A 17,221-nucleotide genomic window follows, 5' to 3' on the forward strand; every position below is an offset into this window, starting at 1 on the left:
GATGGTCATGCTTTCCACAAGCTTTAGTTCTTTAGCAGCTTTCCTATGCCAACAAAACCATAGGTTTGTGTTAGTTTTGGTCTGAATAACAGGGACAAACTCTGCTGGGAGTGATGAATGATTTCTCTCCTGCTTCCTACCCCAGCAAGTTCCTCGTAACCACTCTTTCTCCAGGCAAGACGGGGAGCCCTCACCGCAGCTGCCAGTGGTCTCACCCGAGCTGCTCAGCAAGGCCTGGAGCTGGGAGAGCCTCCGGCTGTGATCCTGTGGCTGGCAAACAAGCTTTCCTTATTGCCTTTTCTTCCTTCTGTCCTGGCCTGGCTGTTTGCCACGGGTATGCAGAAATAACGCGGCGTTTGTGGCAGTCACATCTGTATCTTCATAGAAACAAATTGTTCGGCTTTCAGGAGGCAAAATTAGGGGCAGTGATGGAGGAGAGAACAGATCCTGAGGGATTTATCACGCTCTGCCATTAACTCATTGAAAAGACATCTTGCTGACAGTAGCAGTGACAGCGCAGGCAGGTTTGTGTTGGTTTATATCTACCATAGCTGCTTCCATTTCAATGTTTTTTTTTTTCTTAGCCATTAAAATAACGATTTTCAAAAATAAAAAAGAATAAAGTAAAATTGTTGTTCTTAAAAACATCTCCTAGCCTTGGCTATGTTTGAAATAGAAGCCCACATTAAAAATACAATACAGCTGCAATGAGAATGTTATAAAAAATTTTTGCCTGAAATTGTTTTGGTAACTGAAAATTGGCTGTAAAGTTTTATATAATCTTGTGTAAACTTTGTGATTAAAAAAACACTTTCCGAGTCCTATGAAATGGAATTTTGAAATACTGAAACACTTCGGGAATTTAAAGTTTTTTTTTTTAAATTTTTTTCTTTTGTGGGTGGCTCGTATCTAGAAATACATCCCGGCTAGCTTTACATCCATGGGTACAAAAGGCTTAAGCAAATTCTGTTTCCGAAACCACTTGCTGACATTTACAGTCATGCCAGATCAGCGATATAATTTCAAATATTAAATTGCACGGCCTGTAAACTGAGAAATAGATAGTGTTTAGTTCATTATCATATGTCAGTTGCAAAATTTTGCAATGCATCGTTTTGCGTTAATACAGTGCAAGGGGCACGTATTGTAACTCTGGTATCCGATATCGACGGGCGTTATTTGTGAGTGTCCGGAAAAGCATAAACCTGGTGCTTTAAAAACTCTTGCCCAGAGAGTCACCTGTCTTCTAGGTATTCTCTTGTCCAGAATTTTGAGCAGTTGGCTTACCTCAGGTGTACAGCATTTAAAAGGCTGATGTTGAGTTTTCGTATATTTGAATTTGCATGGTTTTGCGGTAGCATTTTTAACTTTGACATTAGAGAGAAGAGCCCGGAGGGGAGTGCAAGCTGCAGGCACAGAATAGCTTGAACAACGTTAGGACAAGATTGTGTCTGTTTCACACAGAAAATACTTGGTTAATGATTCATTCTGATCTAGTCGTTAGTGAAAGGACCAAAGTCCTTCCAGAGGGGTATCAGGATGCCCACCATGTTTCTCAGAGCTGTGTTTTCGACTTGGAGCTCAAGCTTAGCTGGCAGATGTGAAAAATCCTGTGTAGTGAGAAAAACCTTTAGTGATTAAGGCATGGTGAATGCTTGAAGAGTTATTTTTGCTAAGGCTGATGTTAACTTATGCTGGTAATCCTCCCCCTCCACCCCAGATATTCTTTTTTCTTTGCAAATACAGTAAAATTGCTTTTTTTTTTTCCCCTGCTGATTCTAAAGACCTCACCTAAACTGGGGGCATTTTTGTAGTACAAATGAAGAAGCCACCTAGATATGCAGGGCTGCCTTTCGAGAAGACCCAGTGAATTGCTCACTGCAGGCAAAGGTCGACGCACGCCTGTAGATGGAGTTAAATATCAAAGAACTGGTGCAAGACCTAAACAGCGTTATGTGATCCAGGCGGTCAGACAGGACCAACCACCCCTTCTTAGGTGTCGCATCGGTTTACCGTCCAGCCCCTTGCAGGAGAGAAGAAAGTGTTTCCACTAAGAATAGTTTGTAGATAAACGTGCTATCTCCTAATGAACCAACCAGCGCAGCTAGAAAAAGCAGAGCGCTTTGGGGCATGAGAGTCCCTCTCCATGCCTGTAGCAGACACTGAAAAGTGCAAAACTAAACACGGGCTGAGGACAGCTGCATCCGAGAGGGAAGGTCCCCCGCGATAACGGTACTGGCGCGGGGTGGCCGTGCAGGGAGGAGTGCTGGGCACCAGGCTCCCCAGCCACGCCGGCCCTCCATGGGGCCGGGGCTGGCCGTGGGGGGAGGCTGCACTGCCTAAAGGAAAGGGGATTTGCAGGAGTTAATGGCCTGAAGCGTCTCTTTGCCTTAGATGATAACACCATCCAGGGCCAGGAACCACCGCTTCTTCCTTACTAACCTGTTCCAGTCGAGGCTCCTGCTAACCTTTATTCCATCTCCCGTCTTTCATCAAATCTGGGGGGAGTAGGGGGGAACAAACCACCTTTGACAACTTATTCTCACAGTTCTTCCAACTCCACGTTACCCATACCTTCCCCCCGTGGAAAATCCACTGCCAGGTTCATCAGCTACCTCACAAGGGTAAATAAACTCCATGTTTGCTGATTTGTTACGTGGCTGCGCTGGATTTACCTTGTCGGCTTAACTGCTGCCTACAGGTTAGCTGACCGCCGTGTTTACATCCGCGCTTGTATTTAAAGGTTCGCAAATTCAAAACTGGACTTTTGCTTCCCCGGGCAGCGCTGGCAGCGGGGCCGCCCCTGCCCTCATGCTCGGCGCTGACCGCAGGCAGGCGGGATTAGGGCTTTGCGGGTCATTTAAAGGCACTGACTTTTGGGGATGAAGGGAAGTGTGGGCTTTCGGTCGGGCGGAGATCCCACCGAGGCCGAGGATGCAGTTTCCAGGTGATGCTCCTGCATCCGCGTGATGCTCCCCCCGCGCCCCGGCCCGCGGGCAGCGGGGAGCTCCCAGCGCCGGTTGCCGGGCGGGCGGTGCGGCGGCGGCGGCGGCGGCAGCAGAGGGCGCTCCCGGCCCGCGCTTGGAGCGCGGCGGGGCTGGCGGGGGGGCGGCGGGGCCGCGGGATGCCCAGCACCGGGCTACCGGTTGCGCTGCGGGTGCTTAGAAGTTTATCGCTGCTCAGCGGAGCATCTTCCCGGGGATAACGCGCCCCGGCCGCCGTGCAGCCCTGAACTTCCTTCAAAAGCTGCTTTAAAAATAAGGCGCAGCGCAGCGCCCTCCGCCACGTCCCCCCCGGTGTGCGCGCCGCCGCTCCGCCCCGGCCCGGCCGGGGCGTGAGCGGGGGGGGGGGGGTCCCGCCGCTCCGGCACCCTCCCCGCTCCACGCAACAACGGCGGGCTTTCAGCGGGGAGCGGCGCCTCCCTCCCGGGGGTGCCGAACCGGTTCCCCCCTCCCCACCCCCTCCCCTCCGCGCCCGGCCGGTGCGGCCCCCCAGGTGCGCGGGGCCCCGCTGGGCGGGGCGGTGGGCGGGGCGGTGGGCGGGGCGGCGACGGGCGGGGCGGCCAATGGGAGGCCGAGGGGGGAGCTGGCCCCGGGCGTCAAGAGGGAAGGGATCAATGAGCGCCGGGCAAAGTTGGGGCCGGGTGGCGGCGGCGGCGGCGGCGGCGGGGGCGAGCGCCGCGGCCGTGGATTACAAACCCCGCCGCGTCCCGCACCGCCGGTGAGCGCCCGGGCATGGTCGTGGTGGTGGCGGCGGCGGCGGCGGCGGCGGCAGGACGGCGGCGGCTGAAGCGCGGCGGAGCGCGGGGATCCCGGCCGTAACGGCGGCGGCTGGTGAGCGGCGATGCGGTGCGGCGCCCCCGGCCGCCCCCCAGCCCCGGAGCGGCGGCGGGAGGAGCGGCGGCGGCGGCGGCGGCGGCAGCAGAGCGCCCCGTGAGCGCGGGTCTGCTCGCGTCCGCGGTGGTGGGGCAGGGCGAGCGGAGCCTCCGTGGGCGAGGAGAACGGGAGGGAAGCGGGAGCGGACGGGGCGGCTGCGGGGGGAGGTGGGACCCCGGGGGGCGCCGCTGAGAGCGGCGGCGCCGGGTCCCCGCCTCGGGGCGCTGCCCCCCCGGGGCGCCATGGGCCGCCCCCCCGCCCGCCGCGGGGCCCCGCCGCTGCTGTCGGTGCTGCTGCTGCTGCTGCTGCTGCCGCCGCTGGGCGCCGCCGCGGAGCCCCGCCAGGTCTTCCAGGTGCTGGAGGAGCAGCCGCCCGGCACCTGGGTGGGCACCATCGCCACCCGGCCCGGCTTCACCTACCGCCTGAGCGAGCACCACGCCCTCTTCTCCATCAACGCCACCTCGGGAGCCCTGCACACCCGCGCCACCATCGACCGCGAGAGCTTGGCCAGCGATGTGGTGGACCTGGTGGTGCTCTCCAGCCAACCCACCTACCCCAGTGAGGTGCGCGTCCTGGTGCTCGACCTCAACGACAACGCGCCCGTCTTCCCCGACCCCTCCATCGTGGTGACTTTCAAGGAGGACACGGGCAGCGGGCGCCAGCTTATCCTGGACACGGCCACTGACGCCGACAGTGGCACTAACGGTGTAGACCACGGCTCCTATCGCATCGTGGCCGGCAACGAGGAAGGGCGTTTCCGGCTCAACATCACCCTCAACCCCAGCGGTGAAGGAGCTTTCTTGCACCTGGTTTCCCGGGGTGGGCTGGACCGGGAGGCCACCCCCACCTACCAGCTGTTGGTGCAAGTGGAGGACAAGGGCGAGCCCCGTCGGCGGGGGTACCTTCAGGTCAACGTCACCGTCCAGGACATCAATGACAACCCGCCCACCTTCAGCCAGACTCTTTACCAGGCACGAGTGCCTGAGGATGCGCCGGTTGGGGCCAGCGTTCTCCAGGTGGCTGCAGCTGATGCTGATGAAGGCACCAATGCTGATATTCGCTACCGCCTGGAAGGAGGTGATGGTGGTGGTGGTGGTGGGGAGGGGGCTGGCAGCCTCCCATTTGAGGTGGACCCTGAGAGCGGGGTGATCCGCATCCGGGAGCGCTTGGACTACGAGATGCGACAGCAGTACTCACTGACAGTGCAGGCTATGGACCGAGGGGTGCCGGCGCTGAGCGGCCGGGCTGAGGCCCTCATCCGCCTCCTTGATGTCAATGACAACGAGCCCCGGGTGAAGTTTCGTTATTTCCCGGCCACCTCCCGCTTTGCCTCCGTGGACGAGAACGCGGCCCCTGGCACGGTGGTGGCCCTGCTGACGGTGAGCGATGCTGACTCCCCCGCGGCCAACGGGAACATCTCTGTGTCGATCCTGGCGGGAAATGAGCAGCGGCACTTTGAGGTGCACAGCAGTAAGGTACCCAACCTCAGCCTTATAAAGGTAGCAGCCGCTTTGGACCGCGAGCGCATCCCTGCTTATAACCTTACGGTGGCGGTGGCTGATAATTATGGAGCCCCGCCGCCGCCACCCCCAGGCTCCCCCACTTCTTCCCTTTCCCCTGATGGGACCGTGGCAGCGCCTGTCAGCCGCTCATCAGTAGCTAGCCTGGTGATCTTTGTGAATGACATTAATGACCACCCCCCCGTCTTCGGGCAGTCGGTCTATAGGGTGAACATCAGCGAGGAGGTGCCCGCGGGCAGCTACGTGCGGGGCCTGAGTGCCACAGACCGGGACTCGGGCCTCAACGCCAACCTCAAATACAGCATTGTCTCAGGCAATGAGCTTGGCTGGTTTCGCATCAGCGAACACAGCGGGCTGGTCACCACGGCCGGCCCTGAGGGTGGCACCACTGGGCATGCTGCGGGCACGTCTGTCTCCAGCGGGCTGGACCGGGAGACTGCTTCTCAGGTGGTGCTCAACATCAGTGCCCGTGACCAGGGGGTGCAGCCCAAGTTCTCCTACGCACAGTTGGTGGTGAACATCCTGGATGTCAACGACAACAAACCTCGCTTCGGTCAACCTGAGGGCTACCAGGTGTCCCTGGCTGAAAACTCCCCATCAGGAACTGAGCTGCTGGTCCTGAGCGCCACTGATGGGGACCTGGGGGACAATGGGACTGTCCGCTTCTCCCTGCAGGAAGCTGAGCTGGCGCTGGCAGCGGTCGGCCCCTCCTCAGTGACTCCCCAACGGATCTTTCGCTTGGATCCTGTGTCGGGCAAGCTCAGTACCATCTCGCAGCTGGACCGGGAGGAGCAGGCCCATTTCTCCCTGCAGGTCCTGGCCACTGATTTAGGCTCTCCTCCCCTTTTCTCAATAGCCCGAGTTAACGTAAGTCTCCTGGATGTGAATGACAATAGCCCTGTGTTTTACCCTGTTCAGTATTTTGCCCATATCCAAGAGAATGAGCCAGCCGGAACCTATGTGACCACAGTGTCTGCCACGGACCCTGATCTGGGACCCAATGGGACAGTCAAGTACAGCATCTCAGCTGGAGACACCTCCAGATTTCAGGTCCATGGCCAGACAGGGGTCATCACAACCAAAATAGCCCTTGACAGGGAGGAGAAAACTGCTTACCAGTTGCAGATTGTGGCCACTGATGGTGGCCATCTTCAGTCACAGAACCAAGCCATTGTCACCATCACTGTCTTGGACACCCAGGACAATCCACCTGTTTTCAGCCAGGGCGTGTACAGTTTTGTTGTCTTTGAAAATGTTGCCCTAGGTTACCATGTAGGTACTGTTTTTGCTTCCACCATGGACCTCAACACCAACATCAGTTACCTTATTACGACAGGTGACCAGAGGGGCATGTTTGCCATCAACAGAGTGTCGGGGCAGATCACCACAGCCAGTATTATTGACAGGGAGGAGCAAGCATTTTACCAGCTGAAGGTGGTTGCTAGCGGTGGGGCGATAACCGGAGATGCTATGGTCAATATAACGGTCAAAGATTTAAATGACAATTCCCCACACTTTATTCATGCAGTGGAAAGTGTAAATGTGGTTGAAAACTGGAAAGCTGGGCATACCATATTCCAGGCAAAAGCTCTTGATCCTGATGAAGGTGTTAATGGCGTGGTCCTTTACAGCCTTAAGCAAAACCCAAAGGGCTTGTTTTCAATCAATGAACAAACGGGTGCCATAAGCTTAACAGGGCCACTTGACATAAATGCTGGGTCTTACCAGGTTGAAATTCTGGCCTCGGATATGGGGGTGCCACAGCTGTCGTCAAACTTCATCCTGACTGTCTCTGTCCATGATGTAAATGATAACCCGCCTGTGTTTGACCAGCTTTCCTATGAAATTACTATTTTGGAGTCGGAGCCTGTGAATTCCAGGTTCTTTAAGGTGCAGGCTTCTGACAAAGACTCGGGAGTGAACGGTGAAATAGCTTATAGTATAATGGAAGGAAATACTGGGGATGCCTTTGGCATATTCCCAGATGGTCAGCTGTATATAAAGAGTGAACTGGACCGTGAACTTCAAGAGCGATATATTTTACTGGTTGCTGCCTCTGATAGAGCAGTAGAGCCACTCAATGCTACCGTGAACGTTACTGTAATTCTGGAGGATGTAAATGATAATAGGCCCCTGTTCAACAGTACTAACTATGTATTTTATTTTGAAGAAGAGCAAAGAGGTGGGTCATATGTAGGTAAAATCAATGCTGTAGATAAAGACTTTGGGCCAAACGGTGAAGTCAGGTATTCATTTGAGCATATGCAGCCAGATTTTGAGCTGAACACAGTAACTGGGGAAATAAGGAGCACTCATCAGTTTGACAGAGAAGCTCTTATGAGACAAAGGGGAGCTGCAGTATTTAGTCTCACTGTAATAGCAACAGATCAGGGGTTGCCAAAGCCTTTAAAGGATCAGGCAACTGTACAAATCTACATGAAAGATATCAATGATAACGCCCCTAAATTTTTGAAAGATCTGTACCAAGCTACTATATCAGAATTGGCAGCAAATCTGACACAGGTTCTAAGAGTTTCTGCCTCAGATGTTGATGAAGGGGTTAATGGATTGATTCACTACTCTGTAATCAAGGGAAATGAAGAAAACCAGTTTGCGATAGATGGTAGCACAGGCCAAGTGACCTTAGTAGGCAAATTAGATCATGAAGCTACTGCATCATATTCGCTTGTCATCCAAGCGGTAGACTCTGGAGCAGTTTCCCTAAGTTCGACTTGCATGTTGAGCATTGATGTATTGGATGAAAATGACAACAGTCCTTCCTTCCCTAAATCAACCTTGTTAGTGGATGTCTTGGAAAATATGAGAGTCGGTGAACTTGTGTCATCTGTCACTGCTACTGATTCTGATTCAGGTGACAATGCTGACCTCCACTATAGCATTACGGGGACAAACAATCACGGGACCTTTAGCATCAGTCCCAACACCGGCAGTATTTTTCTTGCAAAGAAGCTGGACTTTGAGACGCAATCTCTGTATAAGCTAAATATAACGGCGAAAGACCAAGGAAGACCACCACGGTCATCTACAATGTCAGTGGTAATACATGTTAGGGATTTCAATGACAACCCTCCTAATTTTCCTCCCGGGGACATCTTTAAATCTATTGTTGAGAATGTTCCTGTCGGTAGCTCTGTCATTTCCGTGACCGCTCATGATCCAGATGCGGATATTAATGGGCAGCTAACGTACGCAATCATTCAACAGATGCCAAGGGGTAATCATTTCCGTATAGATGAAGTGAGAGGGACGATATTTACCAATGCTGAAATAGATCGCGAATTTGCTAATCTCTTTGAGTTAACAGTCAAAGCCACCGATCAGGCTGTTCCTGTGGAGTCCAGGCGATTTGCTTTGAAGAATGTGACCATTTTGGTGACGGATCAAAATGACAATGTTCCCATGTTCATATCGCAAAATGCTCTTGCAGCCGACCCCTCGGTTGTGATCGGTTCGATCCTAACGACAATTATTGCTGCAGATCCTGATGAGGGCGCTAATGGAGAAGTGGAATATGAAATAATCAATGGAGATACGGAAACCTTCATTGTGGATCGCTATAGTGGAGATTTAAGAGTAGCGTCAGCTTTGGTGCCTTCTCAACTCATATACAATCTCATAGTTTCTGCCACGGATCTCGGCCCTGAAAGGAGAAAATCCACCACCGAGATGACTATAATTCTGCAAGGGGTTGATGGGCCTGTCTTCACTCAACCAAAATACATAACCATCTTAAAAGAAGGCGAGCCTATCGGGACAAACGTGATATCTATCGAAGCGGCGAGTCCGCGGGGCTCCGAAGCTCAGGTGGAATATTACATCGTGTCCGTCCGATGCGAAGATAAGAGTCTCGGGCGCCTCTTCACTATTGGGCGCCATACTGGTGTCATCCAGACCGCTGCCATTTTGGACAGGGAGCAAGGAGCACGTCTCTACTTGGTGGATGTTTATGCCATTGAAAAGTCATCTGTTTTGCCCCGCACACAACGAGCAGAGGTAAAGCTTTTGTTCAGTAATTATTTACCCGCTTGCTTTCTAAATGAGCTGTTTTGTGTATTTGTTGTTTCCTGTTTTACAGACTGTGCACAGCGGAAGTCTGCTGATCCATTAGTTAAAGATAACCTTTCAATTAGTATACCTCAAACTGTTTTCCTCAAGGCCGCCTTTAGAAATTTGAGAGGCTTAGGTATTAGATATAATGCTTAAATTTGGCTACTGTAGGCCCAATATTGGTCAGATAAATTTTAGGTACTAAATACTTCAGGTGCTAAAAGCGTTAATCACAGGCATTTTGGAGCTTTGCGTGCTTTCTCATTGTAGCAATTGTTAATTACTTTAAGTCTTTCTGTTTCTCTGTGAATTATGACTGAACTTCTTTCGCTACAGTCATCAAGTCAGTATTTGTCTGAGAACTGGCCAGTAGGGGATTGCTCTCTGAACGGCTCATCTGGTGTCTCAAGTCTTGGATGTGCTTGGCGTCCCTGCCTGGTTAAGTCCCTCAGATAGGTCTCTTCATGCATATCTGATTTAGGTTACTACTTTACCCTCACTGATGAGTATGAAAATGGTCTTGTTTCTGTTCTTGGGTGTGACAGACGGTAAAAGTATAACATTTTTAGCTGGCAACTTTCCTTATCACAAATCACAAAGCCATTTGCCTTGACTGAAGGGACTTTAAATGGTCTCTGCATGACTAGCTTGAGGAGCAAAGGGAGGAAAACAGGTTTGAAACATCATCTGTGAAGTACAAATGTTTTATTTGCTCTGTCTGGTAACTGAGCCACAGAGCTGATCGTTTACACTGTTCTTGCTGTTTTTTGTGGGAATACTGAGAAGCCTGGTGTGAAAGGGAGCCTTGTGTTTTAAATTGCACCATCTTCTGGAGCTGCCTTCTGCACTTCACTATGAGCCACTTAACTTGCAGTTTTTGGAAGTTTGGGGCTGGGACTACTGAGTGGGTTAACCAGCAGAGGATGCTGGTAGTGTGTAGTGGTTCAACCGTTTCCCTCACCAGCTGAGCATATTACTTAAATATTGCACAGCCAGATGTGTGCCAGGTGTTACCCCCAGGTATACTCCCTCCTGGGAATTCTGTCTTAGTTTTGAGCCAGCAAAGATACTGAGATAGTTTGGGTTTTTTCTTGTTGGTTTTAGCAGATGTGGGGTTTCTTATTCTTACTTGGCAGCAGTAGCTTTTTCTCTTCGTAGTCACTATTTTGTTGTTTTACTGTAGTTCAAGTATGATCTGTATAGGTGTGTAACCTCACTCCTATACTGGCAGTGACTGATGCTCTACAAAGTAATTGTCAGGCAGGGAGTTTGAGCACTGTTCAAACTCGGATTTCTCGGCACGTGTGAGAGCGCCCACCTGAGTGTGTGCGCTACGTGCTGTGGATTATCATGTTTTGAAGAGCAGTACTGTATTGGGAAAATGACCTGTTCTAGTAGTGCTGCTGGTTTAAATAGTTCATGCTATGTTTATGAGAAGATTGCTGTTATATAGGTCTTTTATACCCTGCTAGTAATTTGTAAAAGATTAAGCCTGTGTAATTTTTCTCTTTTATTATTATTGCATCATATTTCACCGTGACGGACAGCTGTTTTAAGGGTTAAGCCTTTGTCAGTGGGTATTTGGGTCACAGTCCTTTAACTTTGTGTCTGCCTGCATGACTGAAGAGTTTCTTGACTGGAGAAGGACTCATAGGAGCCCCTATGATTGCAATAGTCTTGTACGTCATACAAGTATTTAATACAAATATTTGGTGAGCAGGGAAGAAAACAACCATTGAAACTTTAAACAAATTTTACATTGTTGAATACAAACCACTCCTGAAATCAAAAGCAAATGTTTTAGTCTGTAAAGAACATTGAAAGCAATAGTTGGGAGCTAGGATTTCATATTACTGGTTGTATCTTTATAGCTTCTAAAATGCTTCTCCCAAACGCAATTAGGTTACTGTGCTTCTTTAGAAATAGATTATAAATTATAATCAGCTATCAACTTTAGAAAACATAACCATATGCAGTCTTTCTCTTGACTGATTGGATTTCTCTGGAATGGCTTTTGCTGTCCCACACTTGAACAGGAGCTACTACAGTGACATTCTTTGTGCAAGCTGACTGTCAGTGGGTGCTGAATAAGCAATGCAGCTTTTTTCCATGCTGCTTTTGGATGGCAACTGTTTTTTGGTTTTGATTTGATGTATACAGTGCACACGTTTTGGTCTTGGAGTTTGCTGCCAATCTTCTTTCATTAAAAAAAAAAAAAACAACAAAAAACAACCACCAGCCAGTACCCAAGTACATGAACACTCTCTCTTATCTTTGGAAACCCACCTTAAAGCATGTTCATGTCTTTGTGCATCAAATATGTAATTCAGAAGGTTTAATGATTTATTGCAGCCCTGGGTTTTAAGGGGATGGTTTGAGTGGTGGTATAACCAGAACATTGATGAGGGACAATGATGTGCATGAACCTGTAGAACATCTGAAGTCACAAACCTTAAGTGTTCCTTTGCCCTTAAGGTCTTCAACTTTTTTATCATATGTACATGGCAAGATGAAGACTGACTGATTTTAGATTTCCCACTTGAGAAGTAAGTTGTAAGGCACTGATGCAGGTCTGCAGGCAAAGCCTAGTAGGTCTGGTACCACAATAGCTGACAGCTTTCTGAACAGATAAGCTGGGTACAAGTTCTGGTTTGTTGGGTTTTTTTGTGAGGAAAAAGCTCAATTACTGTATACTTTTTCTTCCTTCTCTAATGAAGAGTATGTTGGGTTTTGTTTCTGACTATGGTTAAAGAAAAGGGAAAAACAGTAATAGGATATGCTTTACAATTTCTGTGTTCTTCTTCACTGCCTGCCGTGCCTTCTGCCCTGATGCCAGGCATCATCTTAATTGTGCTGTGACATGCGAGTGAACCTCTGAGCTCTCAGGGCCATGCAGTGTTCAGCTTGCTGGCTGAGATTGATGAAGAGAGCAGCAGTAGCAGGGAAGTTAATAGATCTTTTGTCTAATGTAGACTTTAGGAATGGTTTTGGCTGGCAGATACCTGGTGTGAAATAGAGCTATTTACAGCTTCGAAGTGGTGACTAGGCTTTGTCTAGCCAGCAGGCAGTACAAAAGAAGAGCAGGCTTGCGTGAAACCACTTACTCTAGAAGTGAATCAATCCTTGTCCTTGGAAAATGGTGTGATTTCCTCCCCGCCCTCTCCCCCACCCAAATTCTGTCACTAAACTCTTCTTTTTTTTTTTTTTTTTTTTTTTTTTAATATCAATTATATTGAAAAGATTCACCCAGTGCTCCAACTGAAAAAGTCTCTCTCCAGTCTTTCTTATCCACCCCTGGGATTTGCCCTATAGGATCAGACTACAGATCCACTGATTGCATAGCTATTGGGGCTGTATGCTAGCCCTTTCTGAAGAGAGGGGCCAAGGGAAGAGCTGTGCAATGGCAGTGAATCCCCTTCTGAACCCAAAGCAGCTGACGTGCCTTGAAACTGAAGGGTTACATTATTTTCAGTAAAGCAACAGCAAAGATTTTTCTAAAACAAAGAACAGTTTATTTACAATTTGTGGATTACTTTTTTTTTAGCACTAGGTTTCATATTTGTACATGTTTCTGTGCTTGTTCTACTACATGGAGAGAAAAGGGGGGGTCAGAAAAGTGCAAATTGTGAGGTAAAGCTTTAGCTCAAAGTACCAGATACTTTAGGAGTTGCAAAGAAAACCCAAGTGCTTGTTCCATTCTACTTTACAGCTAAGTGCTGTGATTTTGGATAGGTATTGAATTTGAAAGCTTTCTTTTAACTATTTTGAACTTCTAGCCTATTTCTGTTTAATCTTCGGTGACAAACCAGATGATTTGACATTGTGTGAATGCGTTCTGTGATTAGTCTTATTTTTTCTCCCTCTTGTATTAATCATTAGGTGTTGCACTGTTCTTCTCAGATAAGGAAAAAATAATGTAGGTCTCCTGAAGGAAGCCCTTCTCTTTGACCTTTTACACCTTTTAATGTGTTACTGCTAAAAGAAAAGAGTCAGCTATTGCTTAGCTCCTTTCTCTTGGCTCTCCAACATAAATTCGCGTTTAACCTCTTCAGGCAGGGCTGAGGGTTTCGCCATCATGATTTTATATTTAATATAGAGTGACTGATGCGTATTGACATCACTTGAAAACCACGTGACTTTATTCAATTCTGCCTCCCAAAACAGTGATCGTATGCTGTGGGATATTTTGGGTGGTCATATGTTGTACCCTGTTTCTTGGCTGGCAGTAATAATACGAACCCAGGGACAATACCTCATCTTCTGTGCTGTGTTACTAGGATTAAATGGAATTAGACAGGATTTCTAGTTTGCATGTTTAACCCTTCAGTGGACAGCTTCCTTAAAATGAGCAGTGGGTTTGCTAGGGGCCGCTGGCGCTAACGTATATATTATGTATGGCAAATGAGAGGGTAACTCTTTGGGAGGTGAACCACTTGTTCAGTTAAACATCTCTCATATACTTTAAGTACGTTCATAGTTTCCAACAAAGGGAGAGAAGGATATAAATGAGGAAAGCGTATAAACTTTAAATGGAAGATCCAGTGATGGTATTGATTTGAAAATGGAAATACTTGGGAGAGGCAGTTCAACGGTCCTAGTAGCACTTTTTACCTGTGAATGTTAATGTGCTCTCAAAAGGGAAGTGATTTTCTTCATTTTCAGATCGGGAGAACATGACACACAGTTTTCTTCTGCACTTGCATGTTCATAGCTGCTGCTTGTGCTGCCTTTCATGACTGGTGCTATTGGGGAGCTTGGACTTGCAAGTTGGGGCAGTCTATGTGCAATCCATGGTCTAGGAAAGAACTGCTCTCTAATCAGGCAAGATATGGGGATATTAGCCAATGCTTATTACTGGCACGGTAAAGATCTTGGAAATTAATGAAGACAGGCAGAAACCATGGCCCTCTCCTCCTGGAAAGAAAATCACAGGATATTTCACCTTGGCTCAGTGTGAACTGCAGCCATGGCCATAAAACCACTATCGCATGATATAACTAGTTTATGTAGAGCTTTTTGACTCAGCCCAGCCTAGGTGCTGTGGCTTAGCTAGCTCTGTGTCACTCCTGTACCCTGCAGGTCCTCGCTGGACCTAGGAGTGAGATGGAGGTACTGAGAAACTTGCTCCTCTGTTGTGTGTTATCTGGTGCAGAGCTCCAGAAACCCAGGCTAGGGAAGGGAAGATGCTGCTAGGCAGGAATGACAGCATACGTTGTAGGAGAGGCTGCCTGAGCCATTGGAGCACGATGCATCCCTTGTGGACTGGGTACCGCTTCAGGGATGTGGGGCTAGGCCTAACATCCCTTTGAGAGGGCGAGAGGTGGGTTGGTGGGACAAAACGCTGAAGGTGTTGCTTTTCTAACCAAGCTGGCTAATGGTGGAGGGATTCAAATTTAGTAAGAGAACTTGAAACCCTCTTCAGAAGTCCTATCTGGCGTGTCTCGTATTTACCAGTACAAATAAGAACAATGGGGTACTCCTTGTATTCATTCTATTTATAAACTGTTTTATTCTTTAATGATACATGGCACATTAATTGTAGCTTGACAAAGGAAACTACTTATGAAACGTTTGAGTAAACAATGAAAATCTGCTGCCTTGTCCCAGCTCCAAAGCCAGTTTTTTTTTCTTCCTAGTGCTGATATTGCCGATTCTGAGAAACGTGTAATTATTTAAGTTATTGCTGTCATTTGCACTGATCTGAAAAGGGGTCTCTAAGCTCTCCTTGAACTAGAGTGGGAGATGAATGTGCCTTATGTCAAAAACGGCTCCAAACCAATTTGTGGTTTTTGGTTCAAAGTTGTCCCTTTTTTCATCCTCTCTAATTTCTTTAATTCTGCCTTGCTACGTTTTCTTAATATCTAGAATTTCTCATTTCTTTGCTATTTTAGCAGACTCTGGGCACTTTTGCATGTGAGGTCACTTCATAATTTTTATGTTAAAAATCACCAGACTTTAAAAACAACATTCTTTATTATGGAAAATATTATTTTTCATGCATCTCTAATGCAAACACGAGAAATAATAGCCAAAAACCAGAGCAAAATTTTCATGTGCTTATTTTTGCTAAGTGTTAAATTCTTCATACAAATCTCTAAATGATTCTTGGGCTCTATCGATGTTAATAAGCGAGTCCTTTTCCATGTAAAATGATACCCTCCCAGAGCTGCTGGCGAGCAGGTTTCTTTCCACGTGTTAGTGTTAGGTGTAGCAGTTGGTGGCTGTTCATTTGGGAGAACTGCAGGTGTTGGTCACCAAAGCCTGCCCGCCCTCTTGGTGTCTCCAGCTCTCACCACTAGCTTTGCCGGGATAAGACTGTTGTTGTCGGCTTCTGAAATCTTTGCTGTTGTCTTTTTCCCGTTTCCTGTGCATATCTTGAACCTTGAGACTGCATCTTATCAGAAGGTGTTCGTACCCTTTTGGCTGATGGAAGGAGGCTTCAGCCACTTCCATGGTCTCTTCTGAGTTTTTTCAGAGGTTGGGTTTTGTTGAACCACCACTCCAAGGGCCACTTCCCACCCCTCCAATAACAAGGTGCCTGTTTAATTTATATCAAAGCAACCCCTTAGCATGACATAGTTCTACTGGTATAGTTTGTTTTAGCTGTGTCTAGACTGGGGAGTGGCATTACTGTTAAGTCAGTTTGGTTTCTTACCCATGTAATAGTGTCTGTGCAAAACCTGTGTGCAGACAAGCCCAATACTCTCGGGTTCTAATTAGAAAAGAAATTTATGGTGACTAAAACTGAAGTAAAACAAAGAGTTTTCCTAACATATTCTTGTAGTTAGGAAGAGTTATGCCAGATCAGTATGGTACTGATGTGCCATACTGATTTGTTTCAGTAAATTTATAGCCTTACTTCACTTTGCCAAGAATAATACCAGATATGTTAGAGAAACTGTGTCTTTGTTTTACTACGATGTTTCTCTCTGTTCTAATAAATCTTATTTTTAACTAGACCCTCAGTCTAGACTGTCACCCAGGTTTGTTTTTGTAGTGATCTATTTTTGTTTACTTCCTCAGAGCAATAACATACCAAAAGGACAGTAGAACAGATGGAAACCCATAGCTATGATTGTACTGTAAAAATACATATGCTCACATTAGTTAAGGCTAAAGAATTTCAAAAAGCCTATTATGAAGTGGTAATTTATGTGCCAACAGCTATGCAAAAAGTAACGAAAACAAGCGTTTGCCCTAGCATTTAATGTTCTGCAGTCTTTGTGCATACACACTGTTAATAGGCGGTTGCTTGTATTGACATAGTGATCGTCAATTACTGTATAAGGGTTCTACTATATTTAACGCAACCATCCAGCTCTACAGACAGAAAGGTGTGCTCCTAGTGAAAACATTCAGCAGCTTCTGAGGCTCAGGCAGACGGAAGGAGCTTTGGGGGCTCCTTCTTTTGGGGAAGATCATCATCTCGCAATGCATCACCTTCCCTCTCTCTACTCTGTGGCCTGGAGGTTGGCCAAGTTTGGGTCCCATGCAGCAGCCGTGTGAGGGAAGCTAACTCGTAAGAGCCACGTGAAGTTGATCTGGATCGTCTAACAGAGTTGAAACACGAAGAAAGGATTTTTCTCACAGATCTTTAAGTAGGACAAATGGGAATAGCTTTGAGATGTGCTGTATGGCCAGTATGTGAAGTATCATCAGCATTAACACAAAATTATAACTTATTTGATTTCATATATCTGCATTTTCCAGCCTCATGGCTAGATATGGTCTTTGAAATACGCATGTACATGCACGGGT

The 17,221-nt window shown here is 48.0% G+C and overlaps 1 protein-coding gene across 1 annotated transcript in view; it reads left to right on the plus strand.

Annotated features, from left to right (window-relative positions):
• The first annotated feature begins 3,728 nt into the window (after positions 1 to 3,728).
• Positions 3,729 to 17,221, plus strand: part of FAT4 (FAT atypical cadherin 4) — a 150,582-nt gene continuing 137,089 nt past the window's right edge. The window contains exon 1 of the mRNA XM_075090214.1: positions 3,729 to 9,409. Within this exon, the coding sequence (XP_074946315.1) occupies positions 4,118 to 9,409 (5,292 nt within the window). The 5' untranslated portion in view covers positions 3,729 to 4,117. The remainder of the gene's footprint in view (positions 9,410 to 17,221) is intronic.

Source organism: Phalacrocorax aristotelis, chromosome 4 (genome assembly GCF_949628215.1).
Source record: "Phalacrocorax aristotelis chromosome 4, bGulAri2.1, whole genome shotgun sequence".
In the NCBI taxonomy this organism is placed as follows: domain Eukaryota; kingdom Metazoa; phylum Chordata; class Aves; order Suliformes; family Phalacrocoracidae; genus Phalacrocorax; species Phalacrocorax aristotelis.